Source organism: Rousettus aegyptiacus, unplaced genomic scaffold (assembly GCF_014176215.1).
Source record: "Rousettus aegyptiacus isolate mRouAeg1 unplaced genomic scaffold, mRouAeg1.p scaffold_m13_p_1, whole genome shotgun sequence".
In the NCBI taxonomy this organism is placed as follows: domain Eukaryota; kingdom Metazoa; phylum Chordata; class Mammalia; order Chiroptera; family Pteropodidae; genus Rousettus; species Rousettus aegyptiacus.
The window spans coordinates 185,087,290-185,104,365 of record NW_023416284.1 but is presented as its reverse complement, the minus strand read 5'-3'; the positions used below and the strand labels follow the sequence as shown (position 1 = coordinate 185,104,365).

At 61.2% G+C, this 17,076-nt stretch overlaps 1 protein-coding gene across 4 annotated transcripts in view; it reads right to left on the bottom strand.

The window, feature by feature from the left end:
* SMOC2 (SPARC related modular calcium binding 2) overlaps positions 1-17,076 on the bottom strand; it is an 84,879-nt gene that overhangs the window by 12,381 nt on the left and 55,422 nt on the right. For all 4 annotated transcript variants that reach the window (XM_036223670.1, XM_036223671.1, XM_016125082.2 and 1 more), the window contains exons 8-9: positions 5,972-6,158; positions 5,634-5,716 (exon numbers count right to left, since the gene is read on the bottom strand). In XM_036223670.1, the coding sequence (XP_036079563.1) occupies positions 5,634-5,716; positions 5,972-6,158 (270 nt within the window). The remainder of the gene's footprint in view (positions 1-5,633; positions 5,717-5,971; positions 6,159-17,076) is intronic.

The window sequence follows — 17,076 nt, the reverse complement described above, 5'->3', positions numbered from 1 at the left end:
TCACACCGAGTAAGCAGACGCGAACGAAACCGCTTGGGAACCGTCTCCGTTAAAGAAGTTTGCTTTTCCCTGGAATCACTTCAAGTCTTTGCATAAATTCTAAACTCTTAGATTCAGAAGGAAACAGCTGCGGCCTCCTCACGCAGGGCCGAGCAGCGCTTCCGGCCTGCACGCCCATCCCCTGCCCACCCTCCCCGGCCCCTGCCCGCTGCCCCGCAGGGGAGGGCCACGGGCACCCACGGGGCTAATTCCAGTGTACCCCCCGCCCCCGCCGAGGGAAACCCGCCATGTTTGTCACCGGCTCTGCGTCGGCCCCCGGGAGCCCGGTGTTCTCGATACCCCTCGTCCCGGGACCCCACTCCGGGACCCTGTAGGCGGCTCCCCACCCCCGCCCCCCGCCAGCCCCCCACACTGCGTCCCGGCCCCCGGCACCACCCCGAGAGCTGAGCTCACGGCAGCGGACGCAGCCACGAGGGACACCGAGGAAGGCGCGGGCACCTCCCGACGCGACGGCTCGCACGTGTCTGAAGTTGTGGCCCCGGCGGGCAGACAGCGGGCGTGGCCCGTGAGGGGCGGCCTGGCGAGCAGTCCGTGAGGGGCGGCCTGGCGTGCGGTGCCCACGCGCTCTGAGGACGCTGGCCGCTGGCCGCGCCGCGTGGCCACGGTGCGGGGTGCAGGGGCGCACGCGACTCCCTCAGATGGAGCATGTCCCTGAGCCGGCCGCACGGCCGGTGACCGAGGTCCAGGGCGACGGTGGCCTCGGGCGCCCTCCGACCCGCTTCCCGGCCCAGCGAGCGGACGGGGACCCTGGGACCACCTTCTCCCCAAACGCGCTCACGCTGCATCCGGCCACCGAGGGGCGCCTGGCTCCCCGGCGGGGCGGAGCCGCCGGGCTGGAGGGGCCCTCGCCAGTGTGCCCGCCCTGGCCGTGCCCCTCACACGCCCCTCGCGCCACGTCCCGGTGCGTCGCACACTCGCCTCTGCCCTGGACGCGTGTGTGACGCCACGCCCCACTCTGGCCGGAGAGACCCTGAGGGAAAAGCCGCCCGTGCACCCCGCCTCGCGCCTCGGAGCAACCGAGTCCAGGAGGGGGACATCTGGAAGGCGCGAGGGCGTGGGACGCGCCTTCACCGGGAGTCGCGGCGACCGGACCCCGCGTCCTCTCACGGCCCCGGGGTGAGGCGCAGGAGTGTCAGGAGCGGGCGCAGCAGGACGTGCCCGGCCGGGCAGCCCTGGGCGGCGGCCCTGACCTCGGTCACTCGGGTCCCCCCAGTGGTTTCGCGAGGGGCTGCCACTGCGTCCTGGGACACCCACATCCTTCCCGGTTCCTGAACTTCGGCCGGGTGCGCTCAGCTCACAGCCCCCCCAGAGTGGTGACCAGCTCCGCGGCGGGCTGGTCCCACGGCGACCTCGGCAGGGACGGCATGGCCCACACGCCGTGGGGGGAAGGCGGGCGCGCTGCCCACCGCTCCGCATACGACGCATCGCGGCAGGAAAACTCGCTTTACGAAGCAGGTTCTGGGACGAACGAATTGCTGTGTGCGGCCGGAGGGCACCGGGCTGTCGTGATCCGGTGGGCACCACCCGCCCACACGAGCCCGCCCTCCGCCGAGCAGCGGACCTGATACCCGGCCGGGGACGCGGGCACCGGGCGCGACTGCACTGCCGGCAGGCGGTGGGTCCTGTGGGGACCGACGCGGGCCCCCCAGCTGCCCGAGGACGCTGCGCCCCTCCCCCACGTGGCTGAGGCCTCCTCCTCGCCCACAATGGGCTCTCCACGCCCACGGGTCTGTCGCCAAATTTCCATTTCTGTAAAAGTGCTTTCAGTTAGAAGGACGTTGATTGAGGAGGGAGGAAGTGTTTACGTCTGCTCCGTGTACCCCCTGGAGCGGTCTGCAGCGCGGCTGGTCCCCACGGCGAGGACCCCCTCAGACGACACACTCGCAAGGCGACCGACCGTCTCCAACGCGGGGTTAAAACACACACGCACGACACTGATGGGAATGAACACACGGGCGGGGAGGGCAGGTGCCCGCCCGGGGGCCCCGGAGGCTCTGAGGCCGCGAGCCCGGCAGGTGGAGGGAGCGGGGTGTCTGCGCCCCCGCGCCCCCCGCACCCCCGCCCACAGGCGCCAGCTCTGTCCCCGTCCGCTCTGCCCGCACTGGCGCACGTCGCCTCGGCCCCGGGGACGACCATCTTCTGAACCCCCTGCAGCCTCTGGTCATTATCCCCCGGCTGGGACCGGTGCCGGCCGCGTCCCGCCAGGAGCCGGGCCGCACAGCAGGCGGCGAGGGCAGCGTCGTCCGTGGTCACGGCCCCCAGCCCCGCCGCCGATCGTCGGGCGTCACACACTCTTCGGGGCACCGGCCCCTGGTGCCTGAAGATCAGGGACCGCAGAGCACGGACCCCGGCGGGAGCAGAGAAGGGCCCTCGATGGGCTGTGCCCACCCCCACGGGACCCGAGGCAAGGGCTCCGGCGGCTGCGGTGACGGGGGCCCGGGCCCCCCTGAAAGGGCACGTGAGCCGGGGGCCCTGCACTGCAGCAGGGCTTCGGACCGACGCTGGACACGACGTTCAACAGACTCGCGGCCTTAGCACGTCGGACGCTCCGAGGCTCGGCTCGCGGCCCTGGTCTGGCCGCCACCCCACCGTGGGTCTCGCAGGCCGGCGGCCCCTCAGTCGGGCCGTCTCGGGCAAGGCGGGCACAGTGGCCCCACCTCCTGGACGACCCCAGGGCTGTAGCCCAGGGGCTCCCAGACACACAGCGGGGGCCCTGGCCACAGCAGGGCCTCGGTGGGCGCTCTGGCCGAGTGAGTCGTAGCCCCAGCTGCATTAAAATTTCCCTGATAACAAAACGCTGATTTGACTAAATCCTCAGAAGCCATTGCTCCACCGCCGAGGCCGAGTGCGACGCCTCCGCCTGGTTCCTCCCCTGGGCCCTGGTGGGCCACCCCCAGCCAGGGGCCTGACTCCCGCCCACCGCTCCGCTGTCCAAGGTCGGGCGGCCCTGTGACCGTCCGTCGAGGATGGCCTCGCGGAACGGACACAGGACACATGGTGAGGGGCGACCCCGTTGTTGAGACTCCCGCCTCCTTGGTCTTCGCCTCCTCTCGAGACGCCATGCAAGGCCACTTACAGACAAAGGGGTCTTCAGGCCGGAACGATGGCCCGACTGTCAGTGAGTGGCCCGTCTGTCTGGCGGGGTCCCGACCTCCCGCCCACACGGTAAAGTGTCGGCCCCCGTCCACTGGCGTGAGCTGGGGCGTCCACCAGCTGCCCTGGACAGGACACCAGGAAATGTTTCCAGTCACAAAACCCCCCAAACCAGGGAGCTGTGCAGCGGACCAGCCCCAGCCTAACCGGGGACACAGGGGCCTTGCTGGTCGCGGTGCAGAGAGCCCCTGGGAACCAGGGCGGCCCCTTCCACGGGCGGCGCGTGAGCCCGTGTGGGCCTGTGTGGGCCCGTGTGGGCCCGTGTGAGCCCGGGCGCCAGCCCCTGTGCTGCCCCGTTTTGGAAACGGCCTTTTCCTCTCTGCCCAGAACAGCCTCCGTCCAGGAGTTATTTTAAGACCCACTTGTTTTTCCCTAATAAGGATAGTTATCTCTGAAAAATCAGAGTGATTCGTGGTCACGAGCCGCCCACACCCAGCAGCCCGGCGGCGGAGTCGGCCGTGCCCCACCCCCCAATGCTGGACCTGAAGGGCTCAGAGGTCCTCGCTCTGCGTGGCGCCCGACGCCCACACGAGCCGTCAGTGACATTTCACGTTCTCAGCATTGACGATCAATGTCCCCACGAGCTAAATGACCATCCCAGTCACTGAATCAAGGAGCCCCGTCTGGTGTCCCGTGTACGCGCGGCGGGGCCGCCCCACAACAGGGACAGGAGGAGCTGCCTCTGTCGCTGTGAAGATCCCGACAAGACACCCTAAGTTACGTGCGTGAACATGTGTGAAAACCACACGCAGCTCGATTTAGAAATAACACAGTTTTATGTCATGAAGAGGAAATAATTAGACTCTTGGACCCTCAGAGACAAAGGACGGGGCGTTCGACGTTTATGTGACGAGATCAAGACAACCTAGGAACAGCAAACGCACGCTCAGCTCGTCACCCCGGGGGTCGGACGACGTGCTGTCCACTGGCATTAAAACCTGACTCCGAGGCAAGAGATCTCACCGGATCACGGGGGCCAGGAGAGCTCACCGGGGAGCGCGCCAGCCAGCCGCGAATCGAGCTCCTTCTACGGGCAAGACACCCCGTGTACAAAAGGCGCCCAGCTAGGAATGTGCATCTTCACGACCCGCCTTTTCCACGCCCCCCCCCGCCCCCGTCTGCATCTCCCCCCACCAAGAGGCAGAGAGCAGCCTGACTCATGAATCACGCAAAGGAACACAGTGTGATGAAAATAACGCCACCGACAGATCCCGTGAATCTGCCTCGAACAGGAATGCTGGGGACACGGGGCAGGGACCCAGCGAAGGCCTGAGCCGGGCTCGGACGAGCGCAGGGTGGCCGCTGGGCCGGCCCCGCCGGCAGGAGGCTGGTCGCCGTCCCCGGGCCCTCACTGCCCGCTCCGCGTCCTCGGAGGCCCGTCCTCATTCCAAACGCTGCCGCGCGGCTGCACAAAAACACACACAAACCGCCGACGAGCCGCTCAGCGGGCAGTCGGCCTCCTCCGCCTTTGTCCGCAGAAGACGTCTTTGCGTCCTGCAGCTCAGAGCCTCCCGTACCAACGGCAGGATGAATGATGTGAGGACCACGCAACTGCTCTGAACCGGCATTTACCAGACCCCGGGTAAGGCCCGGGGCAAACGCGCAGCCTGCAGCAAAGATGTCTCGCACGATGCTCATGGTCTCTGAGCTGTGGCCGAGCGTACAAAGTCTGGGGTCACTTAAAGGGAAAGAAGAGGCTTGAAAGGAAACAGACTGGTGACGAGCTTTGACGGCCTCACTGATGCCGTGGGACTCGCCATGCGCGGCGGACACGGTCTCTGCAGCCCTCGACCTCCCCGGAGGACCGAGCGGCGGGACCGCCGCGGGCGTGGCCTGCACGGCCCTGGCCTTTCCTTTCCTCTCGGGGCGGTGCCCGGAGGCCGTGGTCTCAGCCGCCCGAGCAGCCCGGCGACCACAGACACTCGGGGCAGGGCGCGTGCACAGCCTGCCGTGAGTGTGTTTGAATAACCCCGAGGGCGAACCCTCCGCCTCTGCACCGTGGCGCAGACCTTGCTGTGGAACTCGCCTGCCACCAAGATGGAGCTCGAGGCCTTGAAACCTGAACGGCAGCTTCTCGCCCAGCAACTCGGCAGGGACGTCGGGAGCCGGCGCGCGAGCGCCTGCCTGGCTTCGCGCCGGGTCACGGGCGCTGCGCTGGGGGCTCCCTGGGCGTGTCCCGAGCCGGGGACACCGCGTGTCCTCTGAGGTGCTGGCCTCAGACGCGCCTCCCCCAACCCTGCGGCATGCGCGGGACCCGAGGCACGGCCCCACTGTGGGCGCCACGCTGACCGCGGACCGCGGACCCCGGGGCGCGGCCATGAGGCTGCTGCCGCTGCCACTCCGAGGACGCTGCCCAGACAGGGGGCCACGCGCGCGGAAGCACCGGCCCCACCCTGCCCCGCCCCCGCGCCGCCGCCTACCTGGGAGCTGGCGGCCCTTGTACAGGTCCCGCGCCTTGATCGGGTGCGCCCGGGCCGTGTGGTCGCACTTCGGCTGCTCGTACCTGCGAGGAGGGAAGGAGAGCCACGGGGTCAGACTCCACCACCTGCCCACTCACGCGGGGGGCTCCTCCCTGGCCCCCCGCACAGACGTGGCCCCCGGCCACCCACGGGCGCTGTCCTTCGCACGGGCCATCCCCGGCGACCGCACGTGACAGTTTCCCCTGCAGGGCCCTGCACGGGAGGCCAGGGCGAGGGCGGGGTGTGGTGGAACCGTGGGCCCCGGGCTCCCCGCCCCCCGCCCCCCGCCGCGGCCTCACCTGGTGGACGTGCCGGGCACGGGGCGGCCGGTGTCCACCAGCACGCACCAGCAGTAGCCGGTGGACAGGTGGCACTGCACGGGCTTGTAGAGGCCGCCGTGGGCGCACTCGGGGACCACCACGTTGTCGCTCTTGGGCTGCCTGGCCTCCTCTAGCGCCGACTGCTGCTCCTCATCACACGAGGCCGCTGCAGAGAGGGGGAGCAGGCGTGAGCAGGCACCGGGGGCCGCCCTGGGAGGCCCCAGGAGGCGGAGATGGGGCGGGTGGCGGGAGGCGGGAGGGGTCAGGGGCCCCCAGCACTGCGCCTCTGTCAGTGGTGAGAGCATGGTCCTCGTGGACACACCGCACGCAGCTCTGAGGCCCGGCGGGTCCCTGCGGCACAGGTGGGACGACCTGCCAGGGCCGCCGGCCGCTTCGCTGCGGGCCTGAGTCAGGGACGCGCCCAGCAGGCCAGTGGCCCGGCCCGAGGATCCCGTCCACCCCGAGGAACCCGCCTGCCCGAGGAGCCCACCTGGCTCCCTCATCTGGCACGGTTCACACCTGCAGGACCCACCCCCAGCGTGGTTCACACCTGCAGGACCCCCCCTCACTGCTCACACCTGCAGGACCCCACCCCCTCACTGCTCACACCTGCAGCACCCCCCTTCACTGCTCACACCTGCAGGACCCCACCCCCTCACTGCTCACACCTGCAGGACCCCCCTCACTGCTCACACCTGCAGGACCCCCCCTCACTGCTCACACCTGCAGGACCCCCCTCACTGCTCACACCTGCAGGACCTGCCCCCAGCATGGTTCACACCTGCAGGACCCCACCCCCTCACTGCTCACACCTGCAGGACCCCCCTCACTGTTCACACCTGCAGGACCCCCCCCCACTGTTCACACCTGCAGGACCCCCACACACACTGCTCACACCTGCAGGAACCCCCCTCACTGCTCACACCTGCAGGACCCCACCCCTTCACGGACGGCTTTGTCCCCTCACTGCCCAGGCCTCGGTCACGCTCAGCGGGTGGAGGTCTGGCGGTTAGAGGGAGGACTCGGGTGGCTGGAAACAGTGACGATGAGTGTCCTTGAGCACCGCACAAGGACACAAGCGAGTCAGCCATCGGTCCCAGAAATGACCACGAGAATGACCCGCCTTATTTATTTATTTACTTTCCCAAGCTTATATTTTTATTTATTTTTTTAATTTTTTTTTACCTTTCCCCCCTCCTCCCTCCCCTCTGGGAGCCACTAGCCCGTTGTCCATGTCCCCGAGTCTCTGTTTGTCCTGTGCATTTGTTGCCTTTAGGTTTATATCCCACATACAAGTGATATCATGTGACTTTTCAACTTTTTCTGTCTTGCTTCTTTCGCTCAGCATGATTATCTTCGATTTCCATCCAGGTTGTCGCAAATGGCAGCATTTCCTCTCTTCTTACGGCTGAGTCGTGTTCCATTGTCTACATGTACCCCAGCTGCTTTAGCCAGTCACCTATCGTAGGACACTTCAGCTGCTTCCATGTCCTGGGCACCATCAATAATGCTGCTATGAACATCGCTGTGCAAGTATCTTTTCAGATACAGGTTTTCAAGTCTTTGGGGTGAATACCCAGTGGAGGGATTGCCGGATTGGACGGTAGATTAATCCTTAGTTTTCTGAGGACCCTCCATACTGTCTTCCGTCGTGGCTGCACCAGTGCGTAGTCACCAGCAGTGTACGCGGCTCCTTGTTCTCCGCGTCCTCTCCGACACTCGTCACTACCTGTCCTGTCGGTTACAGCTGTTCTAACAGGCGTGAGATGGTGTCTCATGGTGGTCGTGACTGGCATTTCCCTGATAGCTAGCGATGTTGAGTTCTCTGTAGGACTGGGACCGTGATAAGCCATCCCAGACGCCCAACGCCCAGGCGGCAGGCGCTGCTCCTGCTTGGAATGTCCCATGTGCCACGCCACCGGCTGCTGCGCCCAGCGTTTTCAAAGCCCACGACTGCTGTGTGTGTCCCGGGAGGACACAGAAACCGACGTCACCTTTCAGACTCTGCGCGCCCACGGAGGAAGGGCCGACGCGCCGACAGAGCCGAAGACCGGAGCCGAGCGCCGCGTGTGTCCCGGCAACACCCTGTGGGACGACCTCAGAGCCGCCCGGGGAGCATTCGACTGTCACGGCAGAGGCTCAGGTCGCGCTCGTGAGCGAGAGAGGAAGGAGACAGCGGCCGCGCGCCCGGCAGGCACCCCGCTGCCGGGGAGGGGCGGGGGGGGCGCTCGGCTTGCGACGCGCGACCGGCCAGGCGCACTGCTCCGTCCACACGGGGCCAGCCCTGCCCCGCCGGGGCCCCGGGGCCGGGACGCAGCTGTCGGGGCTGCTGCCGCTGCACGAGGCGCCCGCGCGCCCCCGGCAGGCTCCCTGGAGGTCCCCCGCGGGCCCTTGCTGGGTTATCCCATCCGCATGATCGCACGCCCATTCCCGAGTGCGGAGATGAAGTGGGGGCCCCGGGGGGCCCCGCCCGCCCCGCCCCCACGCCGGCTGCCCTGTTCCGTGATGCTGGGCTCAAGCACAGGACCCAGCGGCTCCCAGGGTGACTGGAGGCAGGACGGGGTGTCTGCGTTCGGGCTGCTTTCCTGCGCCTCTGCCGGTGCCGAGAACAGTCCCCGACCCCGCTCACGGAGGGCTGACGGGCATGTCAGGAGCTCGGAGCCCCGGCGAGCCCGGCCGAGGTCGGCAGCCATTGAGAAAGGGACACTTGTCTGGGGTCGCTCGCTGGGTGTGCTGGTCACCCAGCGGGAGCTTAGGAGGCGGCCTGGCGGCCTCCGGGCTCAGGACATCTGCTCCGTGCTCTCGGAACCCTCCGGGAAACACACTCCACCACAGCACCAGGCGCCCGGCGTCCCCCGGCGTGCGGTCACCTTCCTGACACCTGCGCCCTGGACGGCCGTGCTCAGCAGGCGGCGGGGGCCGGACGCGGCAGGCCAGGGCGGGGACTGCCACGAGCTCCGAACGCCACGGAGGGTTTCCCGAAGCGCCCTGATCATGCCCGTGCTGTCAAACCCGGTGGCGAGCTTGGGCGAAGGACCAGGGACAAGGACCGGGGACAAGGACCAGGGACAAGGCCGCGGGGACAAGGACCGGGGACAAGGCCGCGGGGACAAGGCCGCGGGACAAGGACCAGGGACAAGGCCGCGGGGACAAGGACCAGGGACAAGGCCGCGGGGACAAGGACCAGGGACAAGGCCGCGGGGACAAGGACCAGGGACAAGGCCGCGGGGACAAGGACCAGGGACAAGGCCGCGGGGACAAGGACCAGGGACAAGGACCAGGGACAAGGCCGCGGGGACAAGGACCAGGGACAAGGACCAGGGACAAGGCCGCGGGGACAAGGCCGCGGGACAAGGACCAGGGACAAGGCCGCGGGGACAAGGCCGCGGGGACAAGGACCAGGGACAAGGACCAGGGACAAGGCCGCGGGGACAAGGACCAGGGACAAGGCCGCGGGCTGAGCCCCACGAGGGACGAGGAGGCCTGAGGCTCGGAGGCCGCGAGACGCACGTAACACAAGCAACAACGGAGCGGACGTCCGTGACCTGGACGAAGACACGCGGACGACCGAGCACGAGGGAGAAACGGCGGGTGTGACCGCCGCTCCCCCGGGGACCACGGGTCCCCATCCTACCGCGAGGCGCTCGGGCGCGCACGCGGCGACCTGGCCAGACGCCGAGTCGGGGGGAGCCCGGGGCCTCTGCCATGAACGTGTATAAACGCCACGGTGGCTCAGAAAATGCGAATTACTGTCTTCGACGCGGACACAGGCCGGCCCATGCAACGCACTCAGCCAGCGGGTGCTGACGTCGGCGTTTAGGGGAGGGCTGTGGGCGCGCAGGCGGGACAGCACGCAGGAAGGCGGGTCAGGGGTGCAGCGGCCTGCTCCAGGGGCTCTGCACACGCACGGGGACGCGAGCTGAGCGGGGCTCGTCGCCGTGCGCTGGTCACGTGTCACCGGATTCTGTGAGGTCGGACGCTGTTCCCACGTCACGCATGCGGCGGTCGGGTCTGGGGGGGCAGGCGGGTATTGCAGCTGGGGCCCTGCGTGGGGTCAGGGGTGCCCCGGACAGGACCCGAGTCGCCGCAGGGCCCCCAGGTCCCGTCCGGGCTGTGCAGACGCCGAGCGAGTCCTGCGCGACCACGGAGCCTGGGCTTCCGTCCGTCACGGGTTTCAGCGCGTGGGTTTTCGTTTCTGAGAATCGATTCCTTAGTTTTCACACGTGCTGCCTTCATCAGTCATGGAATTGTGCGTGGTTTTCTTTTTAATTACACAACACTTAGACGATCGAAAGCAAGAAGGTAAAACAGAAATCAGTGCCCCCTTAGAACCTGGTTTTCCGAGACGGGCGAGGGAGCAGGGAGATCGTGCACTTTAGTTTTGCTGGAATACAATTATTCACGTGTCCCCGTTCAGCAAACCCAGGCCGACCTCTTGCGGACCCCGCATTCCTGGGTCGCCCCTGCAAAGTCTGTCTCCACGTCTACAGAATGACAGCAGCCCCCACCTGCACCGCCGCCGTGAGAGTCAGACAGAACAGGACACACCGGCGACCCCGAGCTCCCGCCCCTTTCTCCCAGGTCACTAACTGGCCGGTAGAGAAAGCGCGCATCGGAGCACGTGACCCCACAAAGCCCACAGCAGTGCAGGACAAGAGGGTCTCTGCCTAGAGCCTGGGCCCTCACAGCCAAGAGAAACGGCGCCCAGACCCTTGCAGACCAAGCCCTGGGACATCACCGCCACGTCCCGTGCGAGCGCCAGGGAGCTGCGGCCGAGACCAACGCCCGGCAGGGCGGGAGGGCGCTGCCCCCGGCGAGCATGCGGCGGCTCCACACTGACTCGGCCTGGGGAGAAGCCTCACCAGAGAAGAGGCGCCGATGTCCAATAGGCATGTGAAAAGGTACTCGGTCTCATACGTCGTTAGGGGACTGCCAATCGGAACAGCAACGAGATGCCACTACGGACCTGAGGGGGTGCCAAAATCCAGAAGCTGACAGCACCTCATGCTGACGAGGACGTGGAGCCTCGGGAACCGTCACTCGGGGCTGACGGGGACGTCAAATGGTGCAGCCACCTTGGAGGACGGTTTGGCGGCTTCTTACAAAACTAAACCTGCTCTCGCCCCATGATCCGGCAAAGGCGTTCCCCGGTATGTAACCACATTCGCTGAAAACGTATTTCCACACACAAATCTGCACACGGGTGTGTATAGCAGCTTTATCATTGCCAAAAATCGGAAGCGACCAAGACGACCTTCGAGAGGTGATGGATAAATAAACGAACAGACCACGGTGCGTCTGGACGACAGACTGTTGGTCAGCGAGTGAGGGACATGGGCCACGGAAGCACGAGAAGACGTGGGGACGGTCACATGCGCGTCACTCGGCGAGGGGCCGGCCCGAGAAGTCCACACGCTGCATCACTCCAACTACGTGACTCTTCGGAAAGGGCGAGACATGGGGACAGTGGTGAGGGCAGTGGCTGCCGAGAGCTGGGGGGGGGCGGGCGGAGGACGCGCGGGGCAGAGGGACGCCCGTGTAGGTCGGCAACGGCGGGCACGCGCCGCGCCGCGTGTGTCCAAAGCCACAGGACGCGCGACACAAACCATAGAGCCTCGTGCAAACTGTGAACTGGAGTTACCGATCACACGCTAATCGGTCACCAGAGGAGACGCTGGGGGGGGGCCGTCGAGGGGCCACGTGGAAACTCTGCTGGCTGCACTTTTTTTTTCATGAAGCCAAAATTGTTGCAAAACAATAAAGCATATTGAATGTATAATGAGTAAATTAAATAAAATACCGATCACATCTGAAAAGAGACGCCGGTGTCACGTTCTAACAGTAGAAAAGACGCCCCCCCCATCTTCCGTGCGACCACCCGCTTACGCTCAGGCAGTTGGTCTCTGACCCAACCGAGACCTTCGGTCCCTGACGTCATTCTGGTTTCTGTCATTTTATTTGCTCAAAACTCTAAATCTTCGCTTATGTCACGTCTAAAAATGTCCGAAAAGATTACAGAATACTGTAGGAATCTCGGGCATTCGGTATTGTGTCCGGCCTCTACCCGATGTGCACCACGGCCTCACGGGTTACAAAAACTATGTGGAGGGACTGGAAGGCGTTAGTTTTTTTTAACACAGAGACAAGACAAGGAACAAAGAGAAAAATCTTAATTTATTAACATCCGCTTCAACCCGTAGGTAATTCTACTTCATAGACAATTTGGTTGTAACATCGTATTTCAAAAATCGAAGCAATGGCTTCAAATGGTTCAGCAAACACAAAAACACATGATGCTTGAAAAATGCTTAAAATTAAACAACAAAAAAATCTTGAGCTAATAAAAACGCTTCCCAACCAAGCATTTAAAAGAATGTTTTCTAATTTTTTAGTTTTAAAAACTGACTTCTAAAATGAAGAAAGTATTATTGCTTTTTTTCCTCATGCAGAGTCACACCAAACCAGAAAAACACACTTATTTCCAAGTTTCCAAACAAAAGAGAAAACATGCCCTTTCGTTGAGGGTAATCTTGGAAAATTTATTTCTCAAGTTAAGTTCGAAGGTCCTGAGCACCAGAAACGCGGGCCGGAGACAGCATTCCTTTTCGTCTTCGGTCAAGAATCAATGGAGAATGAGGACACTGAGCTCCCCTCCTGAGAGCACATCGTCCACCCCTCTCCACGGCCTCTTCCCAGCGGTCCGTCCCACGGCGGGGTGTGTCTTCCAGTACGACCGAGCGCACACTTAATATTTTGTGAAATCTAACTCTCCGTTAAAGTGCTGAGTGTTGATGGTAAAGGCTGAAAATTCCTTGGATGCTTTTTAGCTTAGCTAAAAATGTCAGTTCTTTCCAGATAAGATAAGTGGAAGCAGTTCATCACCACCAAACTAGTATGATGAGAAATGTTAGAGGGACTTCTCTGAGAAGAAGGGGACAAAAGATGAAAAGTATGAATAATAAAATGGCAGGAACGACACTTCCCTCAACAATTAGTTTGAATGTAAATGGACTAAATGCTCCAATCAAAAGAGGTAACGGACTTGAATAGATAAGAAAACGAGACCCTGCTGCCTGCAAGAGATCCACTTCAGACGGAAAGACACACACCGACTCAAAGTAAGAAAATGAAAAAAGACCTTTTGTGCAAATGGGAACAAACAAAACGCTGGGGTAGCGATGCTCGCGGCAGACAAAACAGGCTTCACAGTGAGAGACAGAGACGGCCGTTTCGTGGTAACAGAGGGATCGACCCGACGACAGGGTGTAACCCTAGAAAATACCTACGCACCCAACACGGCAGCACCTACATTTACGAAACGGAAAATGAGCATGGGGGGGGGCTGGCGGCGGAGCAGCCGAGCGGGGGCGGGGGGGGGTCGCACCTCACTCGCACCGGCGGGCAGATCCCCGGATGGAACACCGGCGAGGGAAGGCCGGCCTTCCGTGGCACACTGGAACAGGTGGGTTCAATTGATGTACTTAGAACATTTTGTCCCAAAGCAGAATATACATTATTTTCAAGTACACTTGGAACAAAACAAGTTGCAATAAATTTAAGAAGATTGAAATCATATCAAGCTTCTTCTCTCACTGCAATGCTTGGAAACTAGAACTCAATTACAAGAAAAAAAAAACTGAAAAACACACGAACACATGGAGGCTAAATAACATAATACCAAACCATGAACGAGTTAACAACGAGACCGGGGAAGAAGTCAAAAGGACACCTTGAGACAAATGGAAACTAAAACGCGACAACTCAAAATCTACAGGACACAGTGAAAGCCGTCCTAAGGGGGACATGCATAGCAATGCAGGCCTACCTCGAGGAACAAGAACATACTTCAAATGAACATTTAACTTTACACCTAAAGGAACTAGAAAGAGAACAACGAACACAGCCCAAAGTGAGAAGAAGAAAAGAAATAATAAAATCAGAGTGGAGATAAAATAGAGCCTAAAAAACAACATAAAATAGCAATGAAACCCAGAGATAGTTGTTTGAAAAGACAAACCTTTAATCGGACCCATCAAAAAAGAGAGAGGACCCAGATGAATAAAATCAGAAATGAAAGGAGTAGTACCTACAAACTCCACAGAAGAAAAAAGAATTTTAAGAAAATACTATAAACAATTATATGCCAACAAATTGAATAATCTGGACAAGATGAATAAATTCCTAGAAAAAAATGCTGTTTTCTAAGGCTTAATCAAGAAGAAACAGAAAATAAGAACAGACCAAATACTAACAAATTTGAACGAGTAATCAAAAAACTCCCTAGAAACAAAATCCAGGTAAATTTTACCGAACATGCAAAGAATTAACACCTGTCTTTCTCAAACTATTCCAAAATATTCAAGGGGAGGGAAGGCTCACGAGCCCACTTTACGAGGCCACCATGACCCTGAGTCTATAACCAGATGAGGACATTACAGAAAAAGAAAATTATGGACCAATATCCAGTATCACTGATAAACATAGATGTGAACCCCTCAACAAAATATTAGCACACCAAATTCAGCAGTACATCAAAAAACTCAAACACCGTGCTCACAAGGAATTTATTCCTGGGATGCAAGGTTGGTTCAATATCCACGAAACAATTGACGTAATACACCACATGAACAAGATAAAGAATAAAAATCATATGATCATATCAATAGGTACAGAAAAGGCGTTTGACAAAACACAGCATCCCTTTATGATAAAAACTCTCCGCAAAGTGGGAATAGAGGAAACACATCTTAACATAATAAAGGCCATCAGTGACAAGCCCACTAACATCAAGCTCTACAGGGAAAAGCGAAAACGGTTTTCCTTAAGATCAGGAATGAGACAAGAATGCCTGCTTTCGCCACTTTTATTCGACATAGTATTGGAAGTCCTAGCCGCAGCAATCAGGCAAGAAAAAGAAATAAAAGGCACCCAAATCAGAAAGGAAGAGGTAAAACCATCATTATTTGCAGTTGGCATGATACTATACAGAACCCTAAAGATTCCACCAAAATACCGTTAGAACTGATAAAGCAGGAACATACCAATGGCCGATTTTACCTCCGTCCTGACCCTTTTTACTGAAAGGTCTTGCTTTTGGTGCGAAACGTCCAAATGCAAACCAAATCAAAATAATTCTATTCTTCGTGTTATGGACGAAAATTCATATGATGAGACTCCAGCGCCCAGAGTGACTGCATCTGGAGACGGCTCTCAATGCGACCTTCTTCTCTCACCTTAGGAGGAGGTTAAGGTTAAACAAGGTCACAAGTGGGCTGTAGTCCCACATAACTGGTGTCCCTATAAGAAGAGGGGACCAAACACCAGGAAGCCGCACCCGCGGACAAAAGGCCGTGGAGAACTCGGAGAGGAGGCCATCTGCACTCAGGAGGCGTCCTCACCCGAAGCACAGCCTGCCGGCCCCTTGGACATGGACGTCCAGCCTCCGGGACTGCGAGACACGCTGTCCTGTGCTGAGGCCACCAGCGGTCCTCGGCCTGACAAACTAATACACTGGACTAACACTTGACCTCTGAAGAAAGCCGCAGAGCCTTCTCTACTGGAGATGAGCCACACGAAGTCTGTGACCAGGAAGGGCACGTGTCAGCAGGCGGGGCTGCCAGAAACACAGGACTCCAGGTCACTCGCGAATTTCTCTCTCACACACACACACACACACACACACGCACACACACAAATTACATGCACACACACGTGTACATATGCACGCACTCGTGCACACATGAACTGTACACACGTGCAACACATGCGCACGCACAAATCACATGCATGCACATGTGTATATGCTTGCACACATGCGCAATGCAGCATGCACACATGTGCACACACATGTGCACACACATGCACACGCACACACAGACACACGCACGCGAGGTTCCAGGAGACGTCCTCCCGTCACTTGTGAGGTCTGGCTCTGACCTCGGACGGGGACTTCCGGAAACTCGCTCCGCCGCTGCCCACTGACTGGGCGCTGCTGGCTGCGCGCACGGTCGCGTTCTGCGAGGTCGGCCACCATGCCCGTTTCGGAGACAGGATGCCGGAACGGGGGGGCGGGTGACCTGCTCTGGACCCCCGCAGGAATCCCAGTCGGCCCTGCGCCCGTCCCCGCTCTGCGCGGCCCGGAGGCCCTGTGTGGCTCTGAGCGGCCGGACCCGACTCCTGCGGGGAGAAAGGCTGGAGGGACTCACGGCCGCTCGGGAGAAGGGGCGGCCACGCCCACGATCGCCGCCCACCGCCTCCCTGCTGCGGTCCGTGAGCACGCTGTCCCAGAGCACCTTGGCCGTGCACGCGGCACGAGACTCCCCGTCACCCCCCGGCCCAGAGTGCCCCCCCCCCCACGCAGGCCACGGCAGTATGGCTCTGTTTGGGGTGTGAGCGGAGACGCTGCTGCTCCCCTACCCAGTCCTCGTGCCTGCGGCCTGTCCTTGCGCCCGCGACCGGCCCCCGCCCCATCGTGGCGCTTCCGGGGCCAGCCCCTCCCCCGGGCACAGGCCTGGCCACAGAGGGGCGCCCGCCCAGGGCCTGCACCCTCACCACTGTCAACGACAGGGCGCCCCGAGAGAGCGGGACCAAAGCAATCCCAGGGTGAGGCCCTGGCTTTGGGCTAGACACACGAACCTGACCTCAGGACACCGGTGGCAAAGGTGCGATCCCAGGACCACCCCCCCCCCGCCCCCCGACACTCAACGAGACGGGAAGCAGGTCACGCTGTGCGTGGCGGCGCGCGGCCCCGCCTGCCGCGCAGTGGCCTTCTGCGAGCCGCAGCCGGGCCTGCGCGAGGGCCTCGCTTGCCGTCAGCCTCACCGGTTCGACGGCGAATGCAAAGCCCTTCTCCCCACGCGAGTCGCAAAGGCGCGCGGCCACCAGCCAGGAGGCGGTCTGCTCGGGGTTGTTCCCGTCGTGTGGACTTGGGTTGAAATGCTATATCCTGATTATATCATCGTGGTTTGGATGCCGAAATCTCAGAACCAAATACGATTATAATGAAAACCCCCTTTTACAATCAGGAAAACTGCATAAATTCAGTTACACACATTTTGAGAGAGACTAATGAGTGTTTTCAAGTA